Source organism: Magnolia sinica, chromosome 18 (assembly GCF_029962835.1).
Source record: "Magnolia sinica isolate HGM2019 chromosome 18, MsV1, whole genome shotgun sequence".
NCBI classification, from domain to species: domain Eukaryota; kingdom Viridiplantae; phylum Streptophyta; class Magnoliopsida; order Magnoliales; family Magnoliaceae; genus Magnolia; species Magnolia sinica.
In genome coordinates this window covers 24040580-24068459 of record NC_080590.1, presented here as the reverse complement: position 1 = coordinate 24068459, position 27880 = coordinate 24040580, and the positions used below count along the sequence as shown (strand labels likewise).

The 27880-nt window shown below is 39.1% G+C and overlaps 1 protein-coding gene across 3 annotated transcripts in view; it reads right to left on the bottom strand.

Annotated features, from left to right (window-relative positions):
* Positions 1 to 460: 460 nt before the first annotated feature.
* The window catches only part of LOC131233627 (protein LATE ELONGATED HYPOCOTYL), a 46049-nt gene continuing 18629 nt past the window's right edge, over positions 461 to 27880 (bottom strand). For all 3 annotated transcript variants that reach the window (XM_058230409.1, XM_058230408.1, XM_058230410.1), the window contains exons 4-7: positions 14127 to 14188; positions 3582 to 3812; positions 1697 to 3166; positions 461 to 1100 (exon numbers count right to left, since the gene is read on the bottom strand). In XM_058230409.1, coding sequence (XP_058086392.1) covers positions 651 to 1100; positions 1697 to 3166; positions 3582 to 3812; positions 14127 to 14188 — 2213 coding nt within the window. In that variant the 3' untranslated portion in view covers positions 461 to 650. The remainder of the gene's footprint in view (positions 1101 to 1696; positions 3167 to 3581; positions 3813 to 14126; positions 14189 to 27880) is intronic.

Here is a 27880-nt window from a genome sequence, read left to right as displayed (position 1 = left end):
TAGGCATTTTTTTTAAAAAAAAAATTTGCTTTTTTTCCCCCCTTACTACTTATCATATTTTTAAATTAAAAAAATAGATGTATCGCATAGCTTATGGTACAGACTACACACTACAGAGGGCTGAACGCTACGCAACACGCTACTGCTATTAAAAACACTGGTTCACCCTTCACAGTGAGAGTCAATGGTTGGATTCAATGTTCAGAAAACTGGAGGTAGCCTCGGATGGTTGCTTTGAACCACGGCAGTCTATTTTTGTTCTTTCTAGCCTGCGACCAGAAGGAAAAATAAAACATGCGCACCCAGGAAGCCAGATGGTTTGGACTCTGGTAAGTCTTACAGCATTAGCCATCCAGATAAAGCCTCCAGATGAACAGTTTAGATCACTGAGTTGAGTCCAAGCAATGATGCTGATGCTATATTTCCTCTTAATACAGCCAAATAACTGGGACAGCCAGAATAATGGTAATGACTACTTCTTAGAGTCCATGCATACTTAAACCCTTAAATTATTGCCACAATGAAGCGAATTGTAAACATATAGTACACAATAGTACATGAATAAGTCCCATGGCCTTTGGGCCTCAAAGAAGAAGAAAGATTACATTCCATAACTAAAGGTCCCTCTGCATACCTTCATGCACATATAATCACATCAAAGCTTCACTCTCTACACGTATTCTCTTGGCACCTTTCTCTTCACCTTGGCCGCTGCTCATCACCCTACTCTCCTTGGCCTCGACCGAACACCTCTTATATGGCTTGAATCCTGTTCGACGAGCTTTTTGTTTGCCATGTCCAGCAAATGTGTTCAATGACAGCACCTTATCTGAAATGTTGTTGCTGCTGCTGCTGCCATTGTTACTTCTGAATGACTCATCCTTCTCATTGCCATGCGTTTGATCAGTATGGGTTTCCAAGGTCTTGCCACTGAAGTCCAATTCCAACACATCTGCATTGTCTTTCTTGCACAGCTGCCGCTGCTGCATTCCTGCTTTGATATCGTCCATTGGGTGTGCCTTGTTCTTCAAATCATGTGGTGGAGAAAAGCTCTGTGGCAATACTTCTCGGGAAAACAGTGCTTGAAAGGCAAGACGTCCCTGACAAAGTCACATAACATACGCATTGATTAATGTTCGGCGGTTGCACATTCAGCATAACATTTAAAACATGAATGCTAGTAAGGCAACTCTCTCACATGTGCCAATATGGTACGTGATTGAGAGATCTTGGGCCGTTCAACATGGCATAAACATTAATTCATGTTCAGTAACACAATCAGCAGAACATTAGGAATATGAGCGCTGCCAAGGCTGTTACTCTCTCACATGTGCCAATGTATTACTTGACTAGAGATCTGGGCCACCAATCAGATGAGCCAGATTGTATTCCATGGACTGAAAATCAAGCTGATCTGGTCATTAGGTGCCCCATACTTGTGTTGAATGTGGACTGTTCGATCATTTTCTTTCTAGAGGTTTTTTTTTTTCTTTTTTTTTTTTCATACAGATGAGGCCCACATCATGAGATCAGCTTCATTTCCGGGCAATGAACTTACACAGTGGGCCCACCTAACTAATGGCCTGGATATCGTATGCAAGCATGACACAGTGGCAGGTGTGGAGAGAGGACTGAGAATCCTACTCTCCAAGAAGAGCCTTCGCATTTCTCTTAGAATAATTCATCCAATCACCACCTCTTCGGAGACCTCCTTCCAAGAATCGTTGACATTCCAAATATTTCTACTACGTCGATGGATATGCTCATCAGTGAGATGGTCCAGTTCAGCTTCTTTCGACTCTTCCTTGCCTTCTGTTTTCTTGTCTAACATGTCTGTTTCTACTTCACTACTAGATGGTGTGTTGGAACTGCATGAGGAGCGATCCAGCTGTTTTCTGGTATTCCCCTGGTCGGAATCGTGGAATCCATTGCTTGATTCCAGCTTCTGCTCATGACCCACATCTTTCTGTTCATTACCATTTGCCTTTGCAGCTCCACTCTCAGAGTCGGATGAAGACAATGACAAAGATTTTGAATCTGGACAAGGTGTTTTCACAGCCACCGAAAATTCAGTATCTAGGAGTTGTTGATCTTCCCACATGGGGTTTTTACAATTGTCGACCCTTTCTTTATTGTCTTCAGGAGCTTGGTTAGTCTGCATTGTTGTAACTGTGGTCGTGGGTGCAGGAGCAAAGGCAAAGCCCGTGTGAAGTGGAGGGCAAAAGGGCAGCAGCCCATGAGATGCCCACCATGCAGATGCTGCCGCAACCGTAGTGGCAGCTATCGCTGCCAAGCTTGGAGGAGATGGGCTCATGGGTCCCACTGGAAATCCACCAACAAGGTGGTCTGCCAATGAATCATCCACGCAGGGCGGCCAGAATGAGGCTGCCAGGCTCGCTGCTGCGTGGGCTGCTGGGTTCTGTAGCAGAGTAGACACAATAAGACTGGAGAAACCAGATGAGACGTTCAGGAAAGATCTGTAAGCATCTTGGTTGTTGCAGAATGGATTGAAGGGAGGATGGAAAGTTGGGAAAGAGTGGTGAATGGAAGACCTTGCTGTGTTAGCAGGTTCATCAGTAGTTGCAGAGGCAGTTGGGTTTGCAAACGAGTTTGGATGTCTATGAGTGCCTGACTGGTGAGTGATGGATACTGGGTTATTGGAGGACGGAATTGGCATGCATTTTGAGATACTTCTGTCCACAACATGCACGGGAACATGCCTGGGGTAGCTCTGAGTAGTTTGCATTTCATTTGTTGATGGTAGGCCTAATTTTTCTGGCTGCACAATCACGTCAGTTATTCCCTCTACTGGGACTGATTTTGCATGCGAAGTAGGGGAACTATTCTCCAAGTTCAGACCTTCTAGTCTGCCTATATTCAGATCTTTATGGCCAGCATCAGTTATCTCTAGTTTTTTATTCCCATTGGACTCTACAGTTAGAGATGATTCATCTGTCATAGCCTGTCCTTTTGTCTCTTTTGTTGGGGGCACGAATTCTCGCAAGGTAGATCTGTTTTTGAGTGCTGCTGGTCTTGATACAGAGGTTTTGCTTGGTGAGGAGATGGAAGCACAGGGAGCCTCTTCAAAAAGGTTGATGACTTCCGAACCGTTGCCCTCTTTTGAAATCTCTTTCGTTCTTCCGGAAGTACCATTTTCAGGAGGCTCCTGATCAAAACATTTTAGAAGGAAGGATAATTTGAAGGCAATCAATAAGAATGACCCCTGGAAAGATATTCTTCTGAAGAGGATTGAAAATCCTTGTTGTGGCACACGTGCGAGTGTCACACATGTCCGAGATGCAGGCCACTTGTAATGCAATGAACCAATAATCAGGCTGGACTGATCATCCAGGTAACACGTATGATACAATGGAATTGAATTGAACAAAGTTTGCATCCCAGCTACAAGAGTGGGCCACCTGATGAGAGGACTAACCTGGATATTAGATCCCAGGTATGATCACAGGGGGCACATGTGATGGACCTCGATCTCACAGACGTAGTGCAAAGAGGATTCTCAGTCTTCGCAAGAATATCCTTTTCTTTAGATATGAGCAAAAAGATTGAAAGGGGATGCCTACCTCAGGAGGTGGATCATTCTCCAGGTCTAGTACTTGTTTACTGGGGTATAGAGAAGATACTGATGTTTCTGGTCTCCTATCCTTCCCGCCCACTGAAGAAGAGATGGGAGTGCTTACGCCAGTCTTTCGAGGATATGGATTGCATGGTTTCCTTTTAGGGCGTGGAGGTGGGATTTCTATGTCATGAGCTTGTCCTAGAGGCACACCTTTTATAAGGGCTTCTTTCTCCAACTGAAAAGTTTATAAATCATCTGTTAGCAGCAGAACTATCAAGGATATGCAATTTGTGCTTCTAGATAGTTAAAACCATTAAAGATAACAAACACTTTTCTTTCATTGACAAGAATTGCAGAGGGGAAAAAAACACTCATTTATTGGGTTTACTGAATGCAACTGGTTGAAACCAATAGTTAATGGAACCATGATGAGCATGTTTCATTGTTTTGATGCTCAACATGCATGTGCACAGGCCTGAGGCTTTGCAGAGGACGCTAAAGGTTTATAGTTTCAACAAGTGTGGCCATGGTCCAGCAATCCAGACCATTGCCTGTTGTGTCCCATTGTGGATGGACCATGTCCCAAAACACTCCCTCATTGGAAGATCCTAGCCAAGATCTTGGGATTCTTTTTCTTTAGCTGAATGTGGACCATTGCTGTATTTTGCTTTTCAACCATCCACTTTTAGGCTATATATCCAAAAGGCTAAGATTGTCCTATTGAGGAAAGTTTCGGGGTCACAGACCATCAAACATTGAGCCCCAGCTAATTGCGGTTGGCTACATGAATCCTGTTCCGTTGGATTCAAGTTACAGACAAAGTTTGACACCAGCTGCCAACCTTACAAAACTCTCATCCTTTATCTGTGCTGGGAACTGGCAATGAGAGCACAAAACTCCTACAATTTTTTTTTTTTCATTATAAATTTGTTATATGAATATTTTTTTTTCTTTGAAATAGTATATATAATTGTTTATGTATTCAAGCACATATTTATTGATTTTTTTACTTATCTTGCAGATTTTATGAGTTGTAGCTGGCAGTTGGTGTCAGTAGAAATAAAATAAGAGAGTGCAAAGAGAAGGAAGAGGGAAGAGATGAAGGAGAGAGAAGAAGAGAAGAGAGGGAGAAGAGAAGAGTAGAGATTAGGGCATCTATGTTAGTCTCATTAGACTGATACTCTTTTATTATCAATACTACCACATAAAGAGGCAATACACCGCAGGACCACATAAAGACACGGATGTAAACATATGTGTACACACACATTCCTACTCAAATTGGAGTATGAATGTCAATCATGCCCAGCTTGTAACACATGTTGTTCAGATGATGTCAACCAATCCCTTTGGTTAAGAAATCAGCAAACTAATCTTCAGATTTCTGGCATGACATATTAACTTCCTTAGATGCCGCCTTTTCACAAAGAAAGTGGTAATCAATCTCGATGTGGTTGGCACGCTTGTGATGGATGGGATTGGAGGAGATGTGAATAGCGGCAAGATTCTCAGAGTGAAAAGTCATCAGAGAAGATATTGGAAGATCCAACTCAGTTAACAAGGTCTTCAACCAAATAAGTTCACATTCCCCATGAGCCATGACTCGACACTGCTTCAGTGTTGGAATGGACCACAACAAATTGCTTCTTGCTTTTCCATGTAACCAAATTCCCATCGACCAAAATGCAGTAACCAGAAAAATACTGGAGATTAGAGAGCAAACCAACCTAATCTGCGTCTACATATGCCTCAACATGAAGATGAGTATGCTTAGAATAGAGAATGCCTTGAGTGGGAGAGCCTTTTAGAAACTTTAAGACACAATAGATTACATCTAAGTGATAGGTTTGAGGGCCATGCAATTGACTCACTATGCTGACCGCATAAGCGATATCGGGACGGATGATTGTCAAATAGATGAGCTCACCAACTAGATATTGATACAATCATGCATTAGGGGGAAGCTCAACACTAACAAGCTGTAGGTGATTATTCTGCTCAATTGGAGTGTCTACAGGTAGAGAACCAAGATGATCAGTGTCCTAGAGGAAATCAATAGTATACGTTCCTTAGGGTGATAACAATGCCTCTCTGTGATTGAGTTACTTCTATGCCCAATAAATATTGAAGATGCCCAAGATCCTTAGAGCATGTTTAGATACATGGAATCCAAGGAAAAAGTAAAAAAATAAATAAATAAATAAAAGAAAACAATTATTATCTAATGACGATTTCCATGAGAACTATTAAAACATGGATTCCAACTTCGAGTTCTTGTTTGGTAGCAAGTGGAAATCTCATATTCCTCTCACAATAGTCACCTAGTTTCTTGTGCCAATAATCCAAATTATGAAAAAGGGTAATGATGGCTGGGCAGAAGCCACCCTTTTATTTACTGTCAAACAACATATTAAAGGAAAACCCTTTTCCTTTTTCACATAGAATCCATGGTTTCCAAACTAATGTTGAATTACTTACCAAGAAGCAATTTCAGTGGCTAGATCCCATTTATATCATCCCTGATACCCTTGACAATAATATCATCAACATAGAGAATAAGATAGAGATACCCACAACCAATGTTTTAAATATCATTATCGCGTAATGTATTGCACCCTTGAGATATGGATAAATATCGGTTATCGCATGGGATATATCGGTTGTATTGCGTAATGTATTGCTGTTGTTGGGAAACATGGGAACATTGAGAAATTGGTTGAATTTTTCAATAAAACTTTAGGGATTGTTGAAAAAGACATCAATAGACACTTAGAAATCAAACCAAATATATCATTTGTTGCGAGTATGGTTAGTTCATGAGTTCTCCAATGGTCCCACATTTGGATGTAGTTGTTTGAATTCTATCATATCTCAAAGGGGCTCCAAGCCACATAATCATGTATAAATGACGTCATCATCTTCAAGTTATAGGATATTTCGATGCGGATTGGCTGTTTCTCCTACTAATGAGCAGTCTACAATCATGTACTGAATATTTGTGTGTGTGTGTGTGTGTGTGTGGAGAGGAGGCAGGATGTCTAACCCTAATTCCTCCTCTCGCCATTCTTCTTCCTCTTTCATTCTCTATTTCAATCTACAATTTTGATGTAACCTTATTGTTTAAATTTGTTATTTTAAGTCCCAACAATCATCTTATAACATTGTCAAATTGTAAAAGGTCTAATAGTGAAAACCTGTAAGATTAATCATTTCATTGAATTGAGAACACAAGAAAGACCAAAAATACTATCTTGCTTAACTAAGCACAAAAGAAATAGAAATGGATCAACTGCTTCAAGTAAAATTTGTAAAACTGATTATCAATGGTAAGGATCAACTGTTTCAAGTAGTGTTTTGAATAGCGTTGTAGCGTAGCGTAGCAAAAACGCTAGGAAGCGCTTGTAAATAGCGTATTTGCTTACGCTATAGAGGTGTGGAGTGTAGCGTACATTGTGTATACTACAACATACGTTTCTTTCTTCTTCTTTTTTTAAGACAGTTTGTTTCACTGTGAGTTTAATCAGTTTATTTTAAAGTAGTGGTTGCCCATCCCTCTCACACATGGAAATCTGTAGAGCTATCCAAAACCATCCTTCGCACATGTGGCAATCTGTAGAGCTATCTAAAACCATCCTTCGCACACGTGGCAATGTGTAGATGATTAATATATATTTACATAATTATTTTAGAAAATCATAACCACTTAGAAATGGGCCTCGTCATGTATAATTTAGAGCTTATGCCTTGTTGTAAATGATACAGAACTCATATTTTTTCAAAAAAATAAAAAATTAAAAATAAAAAATCTCTTAACTTAAAAAGGGTTTTGAAGAGGGATTCTTTCGAAAGCCCTAAGTCTTCTGTTGTCGACGCAGCTTCCGTCTTGCCCCAAAAAGAGGTTTCCGATTCTCTTGATCCAAAGAGCCATTGAAGACGGGATTTATTCCGCTGAATCGACCCTACAAGAAGATCAAACTATTGTATTTTCAATAGCATTGAATCCCAAACGAAGGAAAAATCGAGTTTCAATCAGTTTTTCGTTTGATTGAATCTCTAATCAAGGTATGTTCTTGCCGCTTAATCTCTCTTAACGAGTTCTTTTTCATTTTGATGAAGACTTGTGGTTTTTTTCTTCTTCTTTTTTTTCCCCCCACTTTTAAGAAGTCGGTTCTTGTGGATTTGATTTTTTCCAACATTGTTATCTATGGGGCCTGTTGTGGTGTGTGTATGGCATGCATACAACCCATCCAACCATCACGATTCCATTTTTGTAGTCGTGGACCGTTTTTCCAAAACGACCCCCTTTCTCCCGTGTTCAAAAATCTCAGATGCATCGAAGATATCCAAGATTTTCTTTGAGGGGGTGGTTCGATTACATGGTTTTCCTAAGACCATAGTGTCTAACGGGGATGTTCGGTTTACTAGTTATTTTTGAAAGACAGTATGGCACATGATGGGCACGAGACTCCACTTCTCGTCTACCTACCATCCTGAAACTGATGGCCAAACTAAGGTTGTGAATCGAAGTCTCGAAAATCTACTACGATGTTTAGTGGGTGAACACATAAAAACTTGGGACTTAGCCTTGTCTGTCGCCGAGTTTGCATATAACAGTTCAGTTAATGAGTTCATTCAAGATTGTTAGTGGTTACAAAGCTAGACTGCCAATAGATTTGTTACCTATGTCAGTCACCGACTCACCCAGAGGCCCTCAAAGTCAGTCCATGCATTTTCTCCTCACATTCATGGGTTGCAATCGGAGATTACGAGGCGGATAAATGCTAGTAATGAACAATACAAAATTTCAACTAACTTACATCGTATAATTCAAGAGTTTAATGAGGGTGACTATGTAATGGTTAGGATGAGGTCAGAACGGTTCCCACAAGGTACCGTTAAGAAGTTACAAGCATGCAGTGCTGGACCATTTAAGATTCTTTTAAAGATTGGATCTAATGCGTGTGATAGATCTTCCACCTCGCATGGGGATTAGTTCAACATTCAATGTGGAGGATCTAATGTCTTGTTCAAGCCATCCCATAGACCCTAATTTTGTTCTAAACCATTGACCAATTTCTGAATTTTCTTCCCAACTTATACCACCAATGGCCACTATACTTGAGAAAAGAGAAGAAATTGATAGAATTGTAGATGAGCAAATTATTTCCACTCGAGACGGTGGATTTTAGAAGTACTTGGTGAAGTGGAAGAACAGACCATCATCCGACTATACATGGTTGACGGAAGCGGAGTCGCAGAGGCTAGATCCAAATTCGTTAAAAAGGCACAAGAACTTTATCTCGCCGGAGTCAAACTCTTCTCAGCTGAAGGGAGTTGATGCGGACATCAAACTATTCAAAGTATATCATGCGTTACCCATGTCAATGTGGTTAGATAACAGGTACGGGTCAGGCCTCTAGAGGTTGAAGACCTTATACATGTGTTCGTGACATGTTTAAGTTGCTTGGAGGAGATATTTGAACCGTTTGATTGCGAGGATAGTGTAATTGGACCGTTGGATCGTCACGGCTACCTTCATTGCACTACCATCGGGCATCTTGGGTTTGAGTTTATTTTATGCACATTTTATTTATTTAAGTTTTGACACTGCATGCACAATTTTTTATGCGAATTTCTTTTCTTTTTTTAAATTTTTTAGTAGGGGTATTTTAGTCATTTAATGTAATTACAAATTTATAAGGGTGTTTTGCCCTCACGCCCAGGGAAGTGATTTCACATTTTCAATCTCCTTTCTTTTCTCAAGGTGTTCTCTTTTTTAAACCTCTTTTCTTCATTTTCTTCTAAATTTCTCTAGATCTAGAAGTCGATTCCTTTTCTTTCTAATCCAAATCACTAGATCTTGGAAGATCTTGATCCCCACATATACATATTTTGATCTTCTTCAAATCCCATCACCCAAGGCCCTAGATTTGAACTATAATCAAAGAACCATCCATTTTTCTGAATTTTTCAAATTCCTCAATTAAGAAAAATCCTATTTCCCGGATTATAAAATCCACTTGGATCGTCGGACAGACCCATTGCGAGACAAAAGTGCGATCTTTCATTGGATCTGACAAAATTTAGATTTTAAGGTTCAATACAACGTGTTTGTGATGAATGGCCAGGATCATTGCTGAATTATCCGTAGTTCCTTCTCATTTCATGATGTATAATGCTGAATTTTTATTGTTAATGCTTGCATAAATCTGCCCCTTTTAAATTCTACATTCATTTAGGGTTGGATTAGGCAATCCTACACCACTTACGCTACACGCTATTGGGGGTCAAATGCTATGCAATGCACTACAAGCTATTCTAAACACTAGTTTCAAGTAAAATTTGAAAAACCGATTGTCAATGGCAAGCTACTGATGGGACAACTTAACCATATCGGTGTCCTCAATTTTGAGAAATGGAGAGATGTATCTCTTTTCTCATATGTGTGTCCACATCTGTTTTCAACTACGGGAAACTAGTCCCTTTAGGGCCAACATTTTTAAGCTATGTAATTTCTATGAAAATGCACATTTGACCTAAGCATAATTCTTGCACATGTTGCATCTAGGCATAATCAGATCCACGGTACCCAAGGTTCCATGCTTCAAATCATTTATAATAATAAAAAAAACCGGGCGCTATTTTGACCTAGCAGTAACAAATGTTACCACTAGGCCAAACCAGAGAGAGAGAGAGAGACGCATGCTCCTATGGAGGATAGGTGAGTATTGCAACCAATAACTGACAATATTAAGGTAGCATATTTCCCTTCTTCCCCTTTGTTTTCAAGTGAATGGATTCATAAAAACTCATTGAAATGGGATCACTGTTTTCTTTGTTCAAGGATAGATCATCCACATTCACGTGGAATGGTCTTAAGATCAAAGATCTTATATTCGAATGGTCAACCTTTTTGTCACAATTTTCAGGGGTTTTCCTTTCCAAAGATATGAAATTGTAAAAGGTTCTAAGATATATTGATATGTCAGGATAGTCCATCCATTCATTCATTTTAGCACTAATAAGGTCATTCATGCAGTTCATAGAGAACTGGTATTGAACCTTTCAGCAACACTATGGCTAAATCATAGGGATGTAATCCTTGAGAACCAAAAATATGCAGAAAAATCATATGCAAGGATACCTAATATCAAGTATTGCAAATTCAGCTTCTTTAATTGGCATGCTATTGTTCTTGAGTTTGGTCTGACTCACTGCAGTAATGGAAGCCTTAAGTTTCCAACATTTCTAACATGTGAAAGAGGTTTGCCCCATGATCAGTGGCAATGTACTAAATACTAGATCACAGTGCAAATAAGAACTATGTAAATCTTCCCCTTGAGCAGACATGCGAAAGCTGCACATGGAAGACATTCTCAAAATCACATTGTCAAGATGTCAACAGCAATAGCCTTCTTCAAACTAAAGTTTTTTACTTCCAGTGTGTTAGTTTGGCATAGTAAACCAGATTTTTTTAATTTTATTTTTTGAAAGGCGGGAGCACGCCACCCGTTACTTTGTTGATGTGTAAACAATATGCACAACCATTTGAGTGGGCTCCAAAAAAAAAAAAAACAACGGGCGTCACCTATCGTATAGATCCACAAATCTACATCACCAAAAACCAACAAGAAGAAAACAACCCAAAGCCAAGAAAATTGGCAGAGAAACATCAGTCTGCTACCCCAAACATCCAAGACTCAACCATCAGAAACCTTATCTTTTCTTAGCAATTGCCTATAACAATGTAAACAAGGTGTTGGTGTTACCTTATCTTTTCTTAGCAATTGCCTGTCCCAATGAAAAGAAGAAGACCTGAGCTGTGGTAACACCAATTCAAAGGAAACTCCTTGCTTCTCACCCCAACAGAAAACCAGATTTTATGATAAATGATCATTCACCAAATTATATAGTTGAAAATTTGGACTGCAGAAAAGATCTAAAAGAATATGCCCGAGCTTTAGGCCTAGAAACTTTACTTCAATAATTAACAGTGTGGTTCTCTGAAAGTTCCTCTTAAATGAAAAGATAAGGATTCTTTAGAACAGAGTATAATTCCACAAAATAGTCCAGCAATCGGTAGAGTTACCACCCAAATCAACATCAAGTACTGCATTCCAATCTGTCTCGAAAAACTCGTGACAATTTAATCCATGTATAATAGTTCCTGAGCCATACAAATTTATCTATAGCTTCAAGATGAGACGTCATTCCCAAATGTTCATATACAGGCAAACTTGATTAACAGAAACGATAATGCCTAATCAAGAGAAGGTACTGTACAAGACCTTTAACCAAATCAGCCTTCTAGAAGTTGATAAGGAATTAAGGATCCTGTTGAACTTCTTCAGCATTGGCTTTTAATAGATTTGGCTTTAGGAAGTGGTGCTTTCTTTAGAAGGTAGCAGATGATTCAGAATCTTTAACTTTCTATTATCAGAATGATACTATAAGGTTCATCATGTGAGAGCTTGAAATTCAAGTGATTTGTAGCATCAATATCTGTACTTTGTGTGGAGGTGCCATGAAGGAAATGTACAAGGGTCTTGGGTTGTGTGGGTGCTCTAAATACAATATTGAAGTTTCCATATAGTATTTTCAAAGAACCCTCTAGAATTAATGAATTTTAAAAGCTTCTTTGGAAGTCATCTCCTATTGCAGATTTGAACTTCACAGTTTTCAGAGATTCAACAGACCAAGATAACAGGATTGCCAAATTCCTTAAGAACATGTTACAGCTGCTGTTTCATTTCTCAATTAAAGATTTTCCTGAATGTCAATTCCTCTAATGTTTAACAAATTGTTTGCAAGTTGGTGATGAAAGTGAATTTGAAATCTTCATTTCACCTAAATAAAATTTTGGCAGAGATTGTAGCAAGCAGCAGATCAGGTCAAGCTGGTTTTATAATTTCATAAAATAATAATAGGATCAAATATTGAGGCCACAGTGGACAATATGACAATATTACTATCATGGAAGCAATATCCATACCATAGAAAGTCTGGAGTTTGATTAATTTCTGGGTATATGATATTAGCAAGTTTGATCAATATCAAAACAATTGCGCGCGCGCACACACACACACACACACAGAGAGAGAGAGAGAGAGAGAGAGAGAGAGAGAGAGAGAGAGCTGGTCTGAATGATTTTTCTCAGATTATTTTTAGGACTAGGACTTTTTAGGTTTGTTAGAGCCTGAGCATATGACCTTGATGATGAATTTTGTTTCTGTCATTGATACACCAAAGCTTTCTATGTCTCAATGGTAGCCCTGATTTCCTAATCTAGGAATCTGTCTAATCTAGACGCAGGGCAAGATAAAACATAGTTAACATTCGTGAGACCTGACATTACCTGCAATAGGAATAGGAGTGTTAGTTTCTCCATGAGCCTTAGGAGGAACATCTGCAGGCTGCAAAGAGAATTCTTAGATACGTAAAAAGAGACTGCAAATTCTGAAATGCTTCATCTGTGAAGCAAAATTTGTTTAGTCATGCATACTTAGATGCAGACTGTGGAGTATATCCTGACACTAGGCGACTAATTTTAGGTTGTGTGATGATTGATAGCTGCTTGTTTATTGGAGAGAGAATGAAACGGCATATGTCAGGCTAGTGTCGAAGCAGAGTACAGGTCTATGACTGCAGCCACTGCAGAAATTACTTGGTTATGTCACCTATAAACAAGATTGGTCCTATGCATTGTTCTGTGACAACCAAGGAGTTACAGTGAAATTGTAATGGGACCCAGTCTTCTATCCCAGAACGAAGGATTTTGAAATAAACCTCATTTCATAAGACTACTTACATTTTAACTTTTCGGAATTGTGGTGGTATTTTGGTTTTATATTGCTTGTTGATCTAGCATTTTTATCAAAAATGAAAAAAAAAAAAAAAAAAAACTACTATTTTGGTTACAAGATCAATCATTTCATATTGGTTGCTAATTTCCTAAACTTACTAGATTTCTTTGCTTGATAATACTATTACTTTCTAGTGTCGATGTTGTGTTCCTTTCTATATCCTTCATGTAATAAATCATAAACAGTAGCATGTACTAAACACTTGACTATATGCAGTAAACTACTATACATTCATTTGTAGGCTTGAAGAAATAAAACAAGAAAATGAAACTATCAGTCTATCACTACCTTTCTTAAATAAATAAATAAATAAAAAGTAAAAGACATTCTTTCATCGGAAATTAACTAGGCACCTACATGCCTAGGTAACGTTGTCACCTAGGTGATTTGACAAGTAAAAGGCAGAGAATCTCCATAGAAAATAAAACAGTTCTAGGTTTGCAGTTTCCAACATAAACTACGTTTGGTAGATCCTTTTTTTTTTTTTTTGGTTAGCATGTTAGTACACCCAATGTCAGTTCACACTTCACTGTTAGCCACCCTCACTAGGGAATCGATACCAAGACTACGTTTCGTAGATTCTATTTTTAATTAACAACTACCAAAGATAAGATGTATTGCTTCCATATAAAGATAAGATGTATATAACTTCCATATAAGTGAATGTTGAGATGGTACCAATAGACCTTTGAGAAGAATTTCTGAGCATGACTTCGGATCTGCACTGCTGTCTTTGTACCAATATGCTCTGTGTAGCACAAAAACAAAAGGGGAATGATTGACCATTAAATAGGATAAAATGTAGCGTTGAACCCTAAATTATAAATGTTGGAAATGACACATGGTGTACATTGTATTGGTGCTCCTACAGAGCACCCTAACTCTGTGTTCTTATCTCTTTGTATTATTATCTTTTGTAACTGGCTGTACTTATCTCTTTGTATTTGAGCTTTATTATAACTAGGGGATATCACACATGGGGAGGAAGAGTGACAGAGATATGCGAGAGAGAGTAGGGAGGGAAAAAAGGAGAGACAGAGGGAAAGAGTGTGGCTTCAAAGGGTACAGTGCATAATGGTTTCAGCAGTGGCTGACCTATCCCCACTTTTTCTAATGTTGTGGCCCACTGGAGTTTTAGATCTACCGCTTTTTTGTGCCGGTGTCCTAAAATGAACCATTGCAATGGAAGTACAAAGTGGATGTCAAAAAGACATCACTATGGGCCCCATAGAGTGTTTGTTGCACAGGCTCCCTAATACGATGTCATCTGTGCGAGCTACACGTAAAGAGCAAGAAATTGGGAGCAGGGTACTCGTGTGAATACATTGAAATAGAAAAATGCCCTTGGTTGAAGGGCTAGGTACATCTATCTTTCTTTTAAAATTGAAAGTTTACACCCTTTCCTCCAAATAATTTGCAGGGATAAATATGCAAAACTCTAGTAAAGATGAACTACAAAGAACTAAGTATGGGTAACAAGGGTCCTTACTCTTGCCCTAGTGGTAGACTCACAAGAGTTTCAACACCGGGTCAAGGGTTTGAGTACCCATAGGTGGTGAAATCCCACCATAGAATGAGTGTGTGGGTGTGGGTGAGGGCTGTGTGTGAAAAAAAAAAGAAAAAAGTATGGGTAACGAGTGATAAGAATACAAGAGAAAACTCTACAAGAGTACCAATGACAATGTAAACCATGTGTCATTTCCAAAAATAAAAAATTCCAATTGATCCAAATCCATGGTGCAAACACCAAAAGAGTGGCCTCCATCATGACCAATAGTATTAATGAAACTGGCCTTTCGTGTGACTATTGGGATTTCTCTATCCACGGAAAGACCTTTTCCTTGTTTTTAATATATACATCACCATCAGCTCTTTGCATCTTAGTAGCGCTGTTTGTTTTTTATGTCCAGAGACCCCATTTGTGTAGGCTGCAGATATCTTACCTGTTATTTTGCGTTGTAATTATTTTTTAGCCACAAGGTTTTAAACTAATAAGCTGACCCCAACAGTGTATCTATTGAATATTTTGGTAACTTCTGAATAATTTCTTTTTAAGAGGATTTGAGCAAGGTTTGTAGACTGTGTACCAATGTCTCAAAAGTGCACCTATCTTGAGATTCTCCAACTAAGCCAGTACCTTTAAAATACATCACAAATTACTAGACTTTCGCTGAACTTAATTCAATTTAATGAAAGGCTTTGACCTTGTTTGGCGTTCAAGTTGATCTCAATCATAAATTTAGAGATTTGTTTAAAATTGTTAACGGTTATGGGTAAGGGCCTACGGCCCACTTGGATATGGTTATGGGCCTACAGTCCACTTGTTTCTTAGCCTTTTTGGTCTTGGGATTTGTTAGACGTATAGATATTTGTATTAGGGATAGTTTCACAATTTTTACCTTTTATCACTTAAGTATAAAGAAGTGGGGACGTGCAAACCCTAATCTCCTCTTTCCTTCTCTCAATTTCTTCTCTCTTCCTCTTTTCTTTTTCATTCTCTATACAAATCTATGCATATCTACATGGTATCAAAACTCATCTAGAAGTAGTTTGGGCCTCATAATCCTCCCCATTCAACCCCAAGTTGCTAGATCTAGTTTTGGGGACCTTCCAAAAACGTAGGGGACTAATCGGACGTTAAGGGCCTGTTTGTTTAACCATTTACCATAGTAATTACTGGTAAATGGATAATGATTACTTTTAATCTTTGTTTGGAGAGAGATGAAATTCACGAGGTAAATATGCCTGGAAAAACGAAATTGCATCCCACTGATTAGCTTCGTAAAATATGTGGGTCCCACCGTGATGTATATGTTTGATCTATGTCATCCATCCGTTTTACCAACTCATCTTAGGGCATGAGCCCAAAAATGAGGCAGATTGTAAGCTAAGTGAACCACACCGCAGGAAATAGGGGGATGATAATGCCCACCATTAAAAGCGGAAATTTGTGTAGGGCCCACAATGATGTGTATCTGTCATCCAACATGTTCATAAGGTTAGAGAGACATAGATGAACCATAAACACAAATATCAGCTTGATCCAAAGCTTTTGTGGCCCCTAAGAAGTTTTCAACGGCAGGTGTTCAATTCCCCTTGTAGTGTGTAGTGTGGTCCACATCTACTTCAGATTTGCCACATTTTTGGACTCATGCCCTAAAATGAGATGATAAAATGGATGGATGGTCTAGATCAGGCACATACATCATGGTGGGCCCTACTGATTTTACATATTTCCTTCTTCCCTACCTTGATTTTTGTGAAACTGTCAACATCAAAACCTCAACTTACATGTATTTTCCCAGGTAAATAATCATTACCCATTTACATGTAATTCCTATTGTAGGCGATGAAACAAACAGGCCCTAAAGGAAACATGTTTTGTTGTTCTTTTGTGCAGAAAACATGTTATATTCCGCATTGTTCTTCAAGTAGAAGGAAACGCTCACAAAAAGGAGCGTAGATTTTAACGGATAATAAAGGCTTGCTGATTTTTCATGAGATGATGTCTAAATTTGTTTGTTTACGTTGGTTGTATTCTGTGGATGCAGTTTTTTGGGGAGAATATTCTCACCGGTAAAGTTGTGTACAATGTGGGAATGGTATTGACATGGTTTAGGGTGACAGACCAGAAATCTCTGTATTATGTTATTTTAGACGTGTAGTTTGTGTGGATCTTCCTCTAAGATCAGTGTTTTCCATTGGTGTTTAAGAAAATTGATTATGGAATGGCAATGAAACCCAAAAGTGTAATGTTGGTTCCAAATCTCATGGGAAAATGCAAGGACAACTCCTTCCATGCGTCAATAACTTCTATAAAATTGAATCGGAAGAATTATCTTCTATGGGCTAAGTCTGTGAAGGTATTCCTCTTAGCCCGCAAAAAAGATTAGTAACTTGCAAAACCTAAGTGGAGGAATCCGATCCCAGATACAGATAATGGATGTAGAAGGATGCCCAAATTCGATCTTGGTTGTAAAATAGCATGGAATCTAAGGTGAGTTTTAATTGTGTTCTTAAACATGACAAAAGATGTCTGGGATACTGTGAGGAAGACGTACTCCTCAAAACAAAATATTTCTCGGGTGTATCAATTATACAAGGAGATCTTCTCTTTTCAAAAGAGGGATAAGTCCTTGGTGAGTACCTTGGAATGTGGAAAGGCCATTCCATATACATCATATTACCTCATATGTCACCCTCATGAAGAAACAATAGGAAGATATGAAAGTAGTGAAACTTCTATCTGGACTACTAAAAGAGTAATAATCAGCAAAGGATCGGATTTTTTGAGGAGGTTCATTTCCTTTTAGCGGTAGAGGTTTATGCAAGGCTTTACAGAGGCTCTCTAGCAAATGATTTTAGAATATTCGTGTTAATGAATATGATAAAATTACATTGGCCACTTCGTTCGATCATTCTAGTTCACATGGAGGCCATGGTGAACGTGTCGGGTGTGGTGTTATCCATGGTGGTAGAGGGTTGTGGTAGTCGAAGAGACTGTAGTGTAATCATTGTGGCCTGACAAATCATCTTGTAGACTTTTGCTATGATCTCATGGAAAAACCTAAAGACCAATCAAGCCCTTATAGTGGATGATGCTTCTTTTGATGGTAGATAATGCGAGGGCATTTTCACACCAGGCTCGAGTGGGGTGGCCTGTGGGATGTAGGGGCACACTCGGGGTGGGTGGCGCGCATAACCCATGGATTTGGGGGCCGTATGAGGCGGGTGGCTTGTGTGAGGCAGAACCCATGGATTTGGGGCCTACGAGGAGGGTTCGGCCAAGGACCTAACCCATAGATTTGGGGCCTGGGCTATGAGATAAAAGGATTAATTCGCCATGCTCTATTGGTTCGAGCTTTTAGAGCAAGTGGTTAATTGTCCTGCATCAAATATTAATGCGGGAGCATTTTCAAATCGGGCTCAAGTGAGATGGCTTGTGGGACGAAGGGGCATACTTGGGATGGGCAGCCCGCGAAACCCATGGATTTGAGGCCTGTGTGAGGTGAGTGGCTCATGTGAGGCGAGACCCATGGATTTGGGGCCCATGAGGAGGGTTTGGCTGAGAACCTAACCCATGGATTTGGTGCTTGGGCTAAGAGATAAAGGGATTAATTCACCATACTCTATCAGTTCAAGCTTTTAGAACAAGTGGTTAATTGTCCAGCATCAAATTGGTATTAGAGCGAGAGGTCTCGTGTTTGAGACTCCTCACCAGGGGTGATTAATGCGGGAGAAATTTCACACCGGGCTCGAGTAGGGTGGCCTATGGGAAGTAGGGGCACACTCGGGGTGGGCGGCCCATAGAACCCATGGATTTGGGGCTCATGTGAGGTAGGTGGCTTGTGTGAGGTGGAACCCATGGATTTGGGGCCCATGAGGGGGGCAGAACCTATGGATTTGGGGCCACGAGGAGGGTTCGGCCGAGGAGCTAACCCATGGATTTGGGGCCTGCGTTATGAGATAAAGAGATTAATTCACCATGCTCTATCAGTTCGAGCTTTTAAGCAAGTGGCTAATTGTCTTGCATCGACCCATTACTCTTACTTCATCTAATCCTAGTGGTGATCATATCAGTCTTTCATTATCACAAGATGAATATGTGTGTTTTATATCTTCCAATGGCTCTACATCCAACAATATTCCCTCCACCTCTACAGCCACTTTGGCTCAATCAGGTAAAGCATGTCTCTTGTCATCTTCTGCTTCCTCTTAGATCATCGACTCCGAGGCATCCGACCATATCTTTGGTAACTGTAGTCTCTTTACTTTAATTATGTTTCATCAAATACATTGGGTTGTTTAGCTAATGGTGCATCATCTAATATCATTGGAGTTGGTATTGCTCAACCTAATGTCTCTATCTTTGTGTCATCAGTTCTATATGCACCCAATTTTCCATTTAGCCTTTTATATGTAAGTATACTAACACAGTCTTTGAATTGTTATGCCCCTCTTTCCTTCTTATTGTGTGTTTTAGGTCATCAAGATGGGGAGGACGATTGGTGAAGGTCATAAGAGGAATGACCTATACTACTTGGAGAGAGAACCAGTCGGTGTGACAGTGCTTCCTACAAATTCGGCAATTCAATGGCTTCATCATTGGAGACATCCATCTCCAAGAATTTACAAACTCTCATTCCATCTTTTCCTAAGGTGTAAAAGTTAATCTGCGAAGCATGTAAGCTGAGTAAACACCATAGTTGATTCAAGAAGTGATGTTCCGTTTAAATTAGTCCATAATGTTGTATGAGCACCAGCTCAAGTCCCTAGTTTATTAGGTTTTAGACTCCTCTAGGATGACTTGGTTACATCTAATAAACCATAGGTCGGAAGTCTTTGGTGTATTTTAAAATTTTTTAATGAAATAAAGAATAAATTTGGTGTGAAATTGTGTATCTTTAGGTCAGATAATGATCAAGAATTTGTTTCTTAAGATTTTCAATCCTATTTACAAAGTCGGCGTATTATTCATCAAACCTCTTATGCTTATACACCCCAGCAAAATGGGGTGGTTGAATGCAAGAATAGACATCTAGTGGAAGTTACTCGAGAGTTGTTGCTAGTAATGAATGTTTCGTAGATCTTTTGGGTTGACACAATTCTTACTTCATGTCATATGATCAACAAGATGCCTTTATCAGTTTTAGATGGTAAAACATCACTCTTTAATATTTCTTGATCAACTAGTTTTTCATGTTTCTCCCAAAGTGTTTAGATGTACTTGCTTTGCTCATATATTTGGGATAGGTCAAGATAAATGTTTACCTCGTTCAGTTAAGTGTATCTTTCTAGGATATTCTCATACTCAAAAGGGTTGTCAGCGCTATCCCCCCACTCTTAAGAAGCATTTATATGACTACTAATGGCTCTTTCTTTTAAAATGTTCCATTCTACATTAAAAACGAGCATACTGTCGAAGACACATCTTTGTTAGTTCACTTGCCAAGTGTATTTCCTTCAAAATTTGATGTCGAGATGTCAATGCCACCTCAAAAGGATTTCACCAGACTTAGTACAAGAAAAGGAAAAAAGACAAGGCATTACAAACTATTCATCTTCAATCTACTCAATCGACTACTGCACCAGCTGAGGTTCTTAGTCCCAAGTCTCCTGAGGTTGTTGATGATCTTCCTATTGTGATCCAAAAATGTAAATGCTCGTGTTACTTATTCTATCTTCAATTTTATCACATTTTCTCATTTTGTCTACAAATTATCATAAGTTTGCCCTTACCTTGTCTACTATATCCATTCCTATGTCAATCTAAGAAGCATCATTAAATGAAAATTGAAAAAGAGCTATGGATGAAGAGAAGGAAGCCATGTACTCCAATGATACTTGTGAGCTGACTCATCTTCCTTCGAGTAAGATCCCAGTCAAGTGTAGGTGGGTGTATGCAGTTAAGTCCATGCATGATTGTTGAGGGTCAAATATTGCATATCAGACCCAGTTATTGCATGGATTTACAAGCATGATACCGTTTAATAGCCTGATTTAATCGTGTTTGTGAGGCAGAGTGTATTTACAAGCATGAACTGAAAAAGGATGCTTAAACCATGGATTTAACGCTCTGATGACACCCAAGGCAAGGGACGGACTCCAGGGGACCAAGATCGATGGAATTACACACCAGGGATCCGAGGAAATCAGGCCATTCACGTTAAAGAGGCTCGAAATTGGTGAAAAATGCAAGATCACATAGTTCTCGCCATCTGATTGGCTCAAAACTTCATACATGGCCTGAGGGCCATAAATTAACCGTACATATCAAATTTCAGCCCTCGGATCACTATGGAAGTACCCCAACTGACAGATCAACCCATAAACCGTTGATTCTGGGCTCGCCTGATATCTGGAGCTGCCTAAAATCTGGCCTCAACGCCTTAAATAGGGAGATTAATCAAATCAATGGTTTGGATTTTGATAGAACATCACAATGGGCTCCGTTTATACAACGTGTGTACATAAGGTACACAACTGCCGCGAGCCGCACCGAATCAACTAAAGCGGGTCAGCGCTGCTGACCCGCGTCTTCTTCCCAACACGGCAGTTGCCGTTTTAGCGTTGTATAACGGATGGACGCTGTCCGTTTTTGCGGACGCTAGTGGGCCCCACATAGTGTACGTACGACCAATCTGAACCGTCCATCTTGTAGAGGACCATGAAATCTTCAAACCCATGCTGAACTTTTGGACCCATGCAATCACACGTGCGCGATACAAAGGCCATAAGTGGACTGCCCTGCAACGTTCAAATTGATGTTTGGATGATTTCTTCTCTGATTCTGAGCCAATGGACATGAAAAACCATCCATTTCTGACCGAAATTTCGAGGGCAATCTAATGGACGGGGTGGATTTCCCTGAAAATACTTTTGTGGGGCCCACCGATCACGTCAGCGCCGGACGTGCGAAAGGCTACGCACGTCCGCGAAATCTGATTTTCCAGGCAGTTGTGGCCCACCATCTTTGATCATATAACAGATCTAAACCGTCCATGGTGTAGGCCAGCCAAAATACTTCCAAGAGACGCTGATTTTACAGAAATAATGCAAGGAACGCGAGAGTTATGAAGCCCCGAACTTGGCTGCGAAAAGGCTTTCGCTGCGCGTGCGATAGCTTCCCAAATCCAATTTCCACCACTCCAAAAGCTATAAAAAGAGTTCCAAACGTGGAGAAGAGGGGGTGCTTGAACAAGGGACGTCAGATAGAGAAAGAGAGGCGGAGAGAGAAGTGTTTGGAATTTTTATGTATTTTTCTTTATTTTTCTTCTTTTTCCTATGATTATGTTAGGCTAAATCTCTTAGCTAGGGCTAAGAGGTGAAGCTTGTGGCGTGATGGGAGCTTCTACAGGTTTGATTTGAACTGAACTGATTGACTCTGTTTTGATTTAAAAAATTCTTTTAGTCATTAATGGTTTGTTGTGATTTAAATTACAGTAGATCTGTGATGGCTTGAATAATTCCTTTCCTTTTATTTTGATGTTCGGAAACCCTGTTGTTCGCCATCGTCTCATAGACATGGTTGGATGATGGAATCCTTCCTAACACTCATACATCTTTTAGTTGGTTATGAATTGGTCTAAATTCTGTTGTTTACCTTGTCTCTTAGGCATGGATTTGTGATGGAATCATACCAAATTCTTATACCTTTCATCTCTTGAAAACTATATCAAGTAAGTTCAGTATAATATCCATGAAGCAGGCATAAGATCTCCCTGATCTCTACAAGTGAATCCTCTGAATCCCTAGTTCCCTTTCTCTGAATTCTTTAAGTTTAGATTAATATTTCACCATTATTCCTCAAATCACAATTGGTTTAGATTTCATCTTAGCCTAGTTCTAGATCTGGTTATTTTCAGATAACGTACAGGTTTCAGTCCCTGTGGATTCGACCTCGGTCTTACCGAGTTTATTACTACATCACAACCCTGCACTTGGGGTGTGAACAATGATGTGTCAACAGATCATTACAAAGCCAAGTTGGTCGCTAAGGGGTATACTCAGATTTAAGGAGTAGACTATCTGAATAAGTTTTCACCAATGGCTAAGCTTACTTCAATTTAATTTGTTATATCACTAGCTGCAAATCATGATTGGCCTCTCCTTCAGTTGGATGTGAAGAACGCGTTCCTACATGGAGATCTATAAGAAGTCTACACAGAGCAATCTCATAGGTATGTTGCAGGTTACATAAATCTATATATGGGTTGAAGCAATCACCACGAGCCTGGTTTGATGAGTTCAAGAGTGTAGTTGTATTATTTGAAATAAAAATGAGTAAAGTAGAACACTTAGTTTTCTCAAAGCACTCTACCTCTGCGTACTTAATTCTTACTATGTATGTGGATGATATGATGACTTGGAGGGTGTTGTAAAGTTGAAGTGATACCTTCAAACTCAGTTTCAAATCAAAGATCTTGGTCTTCTTCAATATTTTTTGGGTATTAAACTGGCAAGATCAAGAGTTGGAATAAATTTATGTCAGAGAAAATATATTTGCGACTTGTTAGAAGAGAAAAGGATGTTGGGTGCTAAACCAATTGATACACTAATGGACCGTTATCTCAAACCTGAACCTAATGAAGGAGAATTGTTAGAAGACCCTGGTATGTAGAGGAGACTCATTAGCAAACTCAACTATTTGGCCATTAACAAACCTGATATTGCCTTCTCAATCAGTATAGTGAGTCAGTTCATGCAAAGTCCTAGAACACCACATCTAGTAACATGTATGAGGATCAAACTATTCAGTCTAGTGTAGCCATGACAGTGTAGGGGAAGATATGTGGAACTTAGGATCAATAAAACAAGTGGGAAATGAGGTCATTAGGAAAATCAAAGGTCTTGTCTTGGGTTGGGTTGTTTATGTAAAGGCCGCTTCAGCGGATTCTCTTTTTGTGAATGTCTGATTTTGGTTGTTGGGGTTGTTTTCTTTCCTCACTTTGACGAGATTTCTAATAAATTTTGAAATTATCTCTATAATAAAAATTAAAAAAAATATTAAAAAAAAACCAAGTGGGAGATATTAGAAGTAGGGGCTCTATATACCCCCACACAAATGTTTACAGCTCCCTTCGTGGGGGCCCCTTTAGGTGTTATACATTCTCTCTCAAGAAGGGAGTCGATGGAATCATTTATTTGAACTCTATCCTCCTCGCCTATAATGTATCTCCCCCTCTATGCATGCATGTGGGTGTGTCACCCCATTTGCATGTCTGATGAAAACCCTAAAAGAGGAGAGGAGAAAAAAGACACAATACAAGAACCTAAACATTATTACCTACCTCTCTGTCCTCCTATATGCAACTCAATTGCCTCATTGTCTATGTTCTTTGATGGCAACCATCACAACTATTGGAATGAAGGACTAATTTATTCCCTTCCCCAAGTTATTGATCTCGAATCTCAGGGTGCTCCATGGTTTCAACTTTGCTTCCGTGTTCTGATTTAGTGAGTTTAGCAGCAAACAAACAGTAGATAAATGAATCCTATATATGCACAGCTATCATGAATATCTTCAGGGTCACTGAAGTTGTTCCAATATTGTTGATCACAGCTAAAGTGATCTGGACTCTTAACCTTGAAATTTTGATAAAAAAAGCCTACCCCTAGGAGTCAAGATCAATTTTATTTTTTTTTTTTTGAGGGGGGGGGGGGGCTGAAACCTTAATGACTTCAAGAGTCTCAGACCATGAAAATTACCTAAATGTTTCAAGGAAAGACTAAAACACCCTAACACATGCAAATCTTTGAATTGATCAAATGGAATCACGATTAAATAAGGTAGTCTTATTCACTCAGGTTTTTCCATAAAAGAATAGCATGACATGGGCAACTTTCGTTTGACTAAGGAGAGTCTTTGATTCACATACAAACTCAACAGTCTAGTCAAGACATTTTCTGCATAAAGCAAGTATTCTGACTTTTGACTGAATTCATCTTAAAAATGAGTTGACTCGAGTGAGAATTTCCCATCTTTGGTTCGTACAAGTTATTGTGGTCTTGATCCTTTACATCGCTTGCCATAATATTTGTGATAGAGCAATTTTCCTTTCTGCTAATATTGATACTCTTTCCATTCAAGAGTAACCAGCAATCCCAATCTGGTTTCCTAGGGTCTTTCCTAATAACAAAAGTACCTCCACTTTTCTAACTCCCTCTTTGTACCTCTTCCATGGTCCTCACGGCATGGTTTTACCAGCTCAAGAATGAGCATTCTACTTTGAAGATAACAGAGTCTATTGATACACAATGATTGCAAATCTACAGTAAAGGATGCAACTCATCAGACTAATTGCCATGGTCGACCTCTCTTCACTAGGGATGCTTGTCTCTATTGTACCTTCTAATCCTGCTCTATTAACTAAGCTTCATAAAGCAGTTGAGGCATTGGAAGAAGATGGAGACAGGTCTAATCCTAAAGAAACTGATGGTTGTATCAACTAGAATATGAAGCATTTCAACATCCAAATCTAAAGGGAAATTTCTTCATTTTTCTGCATGTTATAAACAAAATTCAGCAAGACCAGTTTTGACTGTTGCCTTGCTCTTAATTTAAAGTTCTCTATGTTCATTTCCTCCAACATGTATGTGATGCCCATTTCTTCCAAAACTATCAAGATGGTTCAAAGTGAGCCAAAGGTGCATACATGGTCAAATTTGCATCTACCATAAGATTCGACGAGTTTGTCATGTCAAGCGGCTAATCATGGATATTAGTGTGGTTGTGCGGTGGAGATCAACCTTTTGCATCTCTTTCAAGTTGTTGACCAGTATTATGTTCATCTTATTGCTCCATGTTTCTAAGTTCTTCAGTGGTTTTAAATGGACATGAAGAATGATACTACAACTAATCTCTTAACTCCAAGTCTATGAACTTCCAAATCACAACAATCAAGTTGACTGGTGCAAACTATTTGCAATGGCCACATCTGTAGAACTTTTATCACAAGTAGACGGCAGGTGAAATATTTGAAATCGCCTCCACTTGATGAAAAATTTGCCGACTATGAAAACTGGGGGCAGAAGCTGCCCAAATCAGATCTTTGTTTTAGAATAGCATGGAATTGAGCATTAGCGCCACCGACAATTAGCACCAATGCTATGTTCTTTGAAAGCAAAAGAAGCTTGAGAAACCTTAAAGAAAATCTACTCAAGCAAGAAAAACTTAACTCGTACATGTGATTTATGTCAAGAAAAGTTTTGTGCTTCAACAAGGTGATTAAAGTGTGGATTGTGAAGAATACTATTCTATCATGCAGGGTATGCAGGAAGAATTGAACATAAACCGGCCGTTTTCAAATGATCATGAGTGTAGAAGAATACCTCTATATCTTGCAGGGTATGTGGGTAGACATGAACGTATATCAGCCCTGGTTAGATGATTATGAAGTTATGAGAACAAAAAAAGGAATTTTGTGTCACTAATTTTCTCTATGGTCTGCATTTAGAGTTCAAGCTAGTGCAAGCTCATATTCTTGGAGGTAGTGAGATCACATTGGTTAGTAAGGCATTTGCACGCATTTAGTGTTGGGCGCGCCGTACGATTGTACGGCCCACCTAGATAGTTGTAATAAGGGGTCTTACGATTGTACGGCCCACCTAGCCTTTAGTTTTGTCCATGTGTCCCTTTATTTAGTTTATTAGGTATACTTAATATGCACACAAATTGTAAGTGAGGGGTATTTTGGCATTTTTGCTTTTTTTTTTGCTTAATATAAAAAGGGAGAGAGTGGGGATGTACAACTCTAGTTTTCTCTCTCCATTCTCTTTTCCCCCTCTTTTCTTCCTCTTTTCTATTTCCTTTCACTTTTACATAATTCCACAAGTACTTCAATCCATGTCTCTTGGTTGGGTACTACATGTCCTACTCTCTCATTGTCATCTATTTTGTGCATTCCTAAATTTTGTTTGAATCTACTATTTATTAATAAACTGACTATCCTGTAACTGTTCCATAACATTCTATCCTTCCTATTATAAATTTCGGGATCTAAAGACAGGTGGGACAATTGGTGGAGAACATGGAGCTGATGATCCCTATCAGCTTAACAATGGAGTGGCTAGAACTGCATTGTAAGTAGAGTTTCCCCTCATCAATGGCATTACGAGCTTGGTCACCCATCATTAAAAAGTTTAAAGAGTCTTATTCCATCATTGACTTTAGTGTCCAAGCTAGAGTGTGAAGCTTGTGAGTTAGGCAAGCATCATAGAGTCACATTTCCATGGCGTGGGAATAAACAGTGTTAGTTCGTTCTCTTAGTTCAGTTTGATGTATGGAGTCCCATCTGTCTTCCTAATTTGTCTAATTTTAAGTATATAATAATATATGTAGATAACTATTCACATATGTAATGGTTATATTTGATGAAAAATCAGTCTACACTATTTTCTTTCTTTAAAGTGTTTCATATGGAAGTAAAGAATCAATTTGATGTTAAGATTTGTGTTTTACACTTAGGCAATGCTGGGGAATATACATCACAAGACTTGGATCTTGTGCTTTTCCAGCCGATACTTCCATTATTGGCAGCAAATGGGCTTTTCAGTGAACTTCCATTTTGATGGGGAGATTGGGAACTCCAAAGCTCGATTAGTTGGCCAGGGGTATAAATAGGAATATGGTACCAGTAACCATGATCAGACTTTTTTTTCCAATCTCTAAGATGACTAGTGTCCACACAATTGTTATGCTTTCTACCATTTGATAATGGATATCTTTTAAATATGTGAAGAATGTTTTCCTCTAACAAAATCCAAAAGGCATTGTATCTATCTGTTTTCCATGTGGGTTTTTGTAATGAAAAGTTAATGGTATGTTGATTAAACAAGTCCTTGTATGGACTAAATAGGCTCCATGGGTATCAATTTTGCCATGCAATTCTCAATGCTGAGTATACCTTACCCATCATACTAGACAAGGAATTACTTCTAT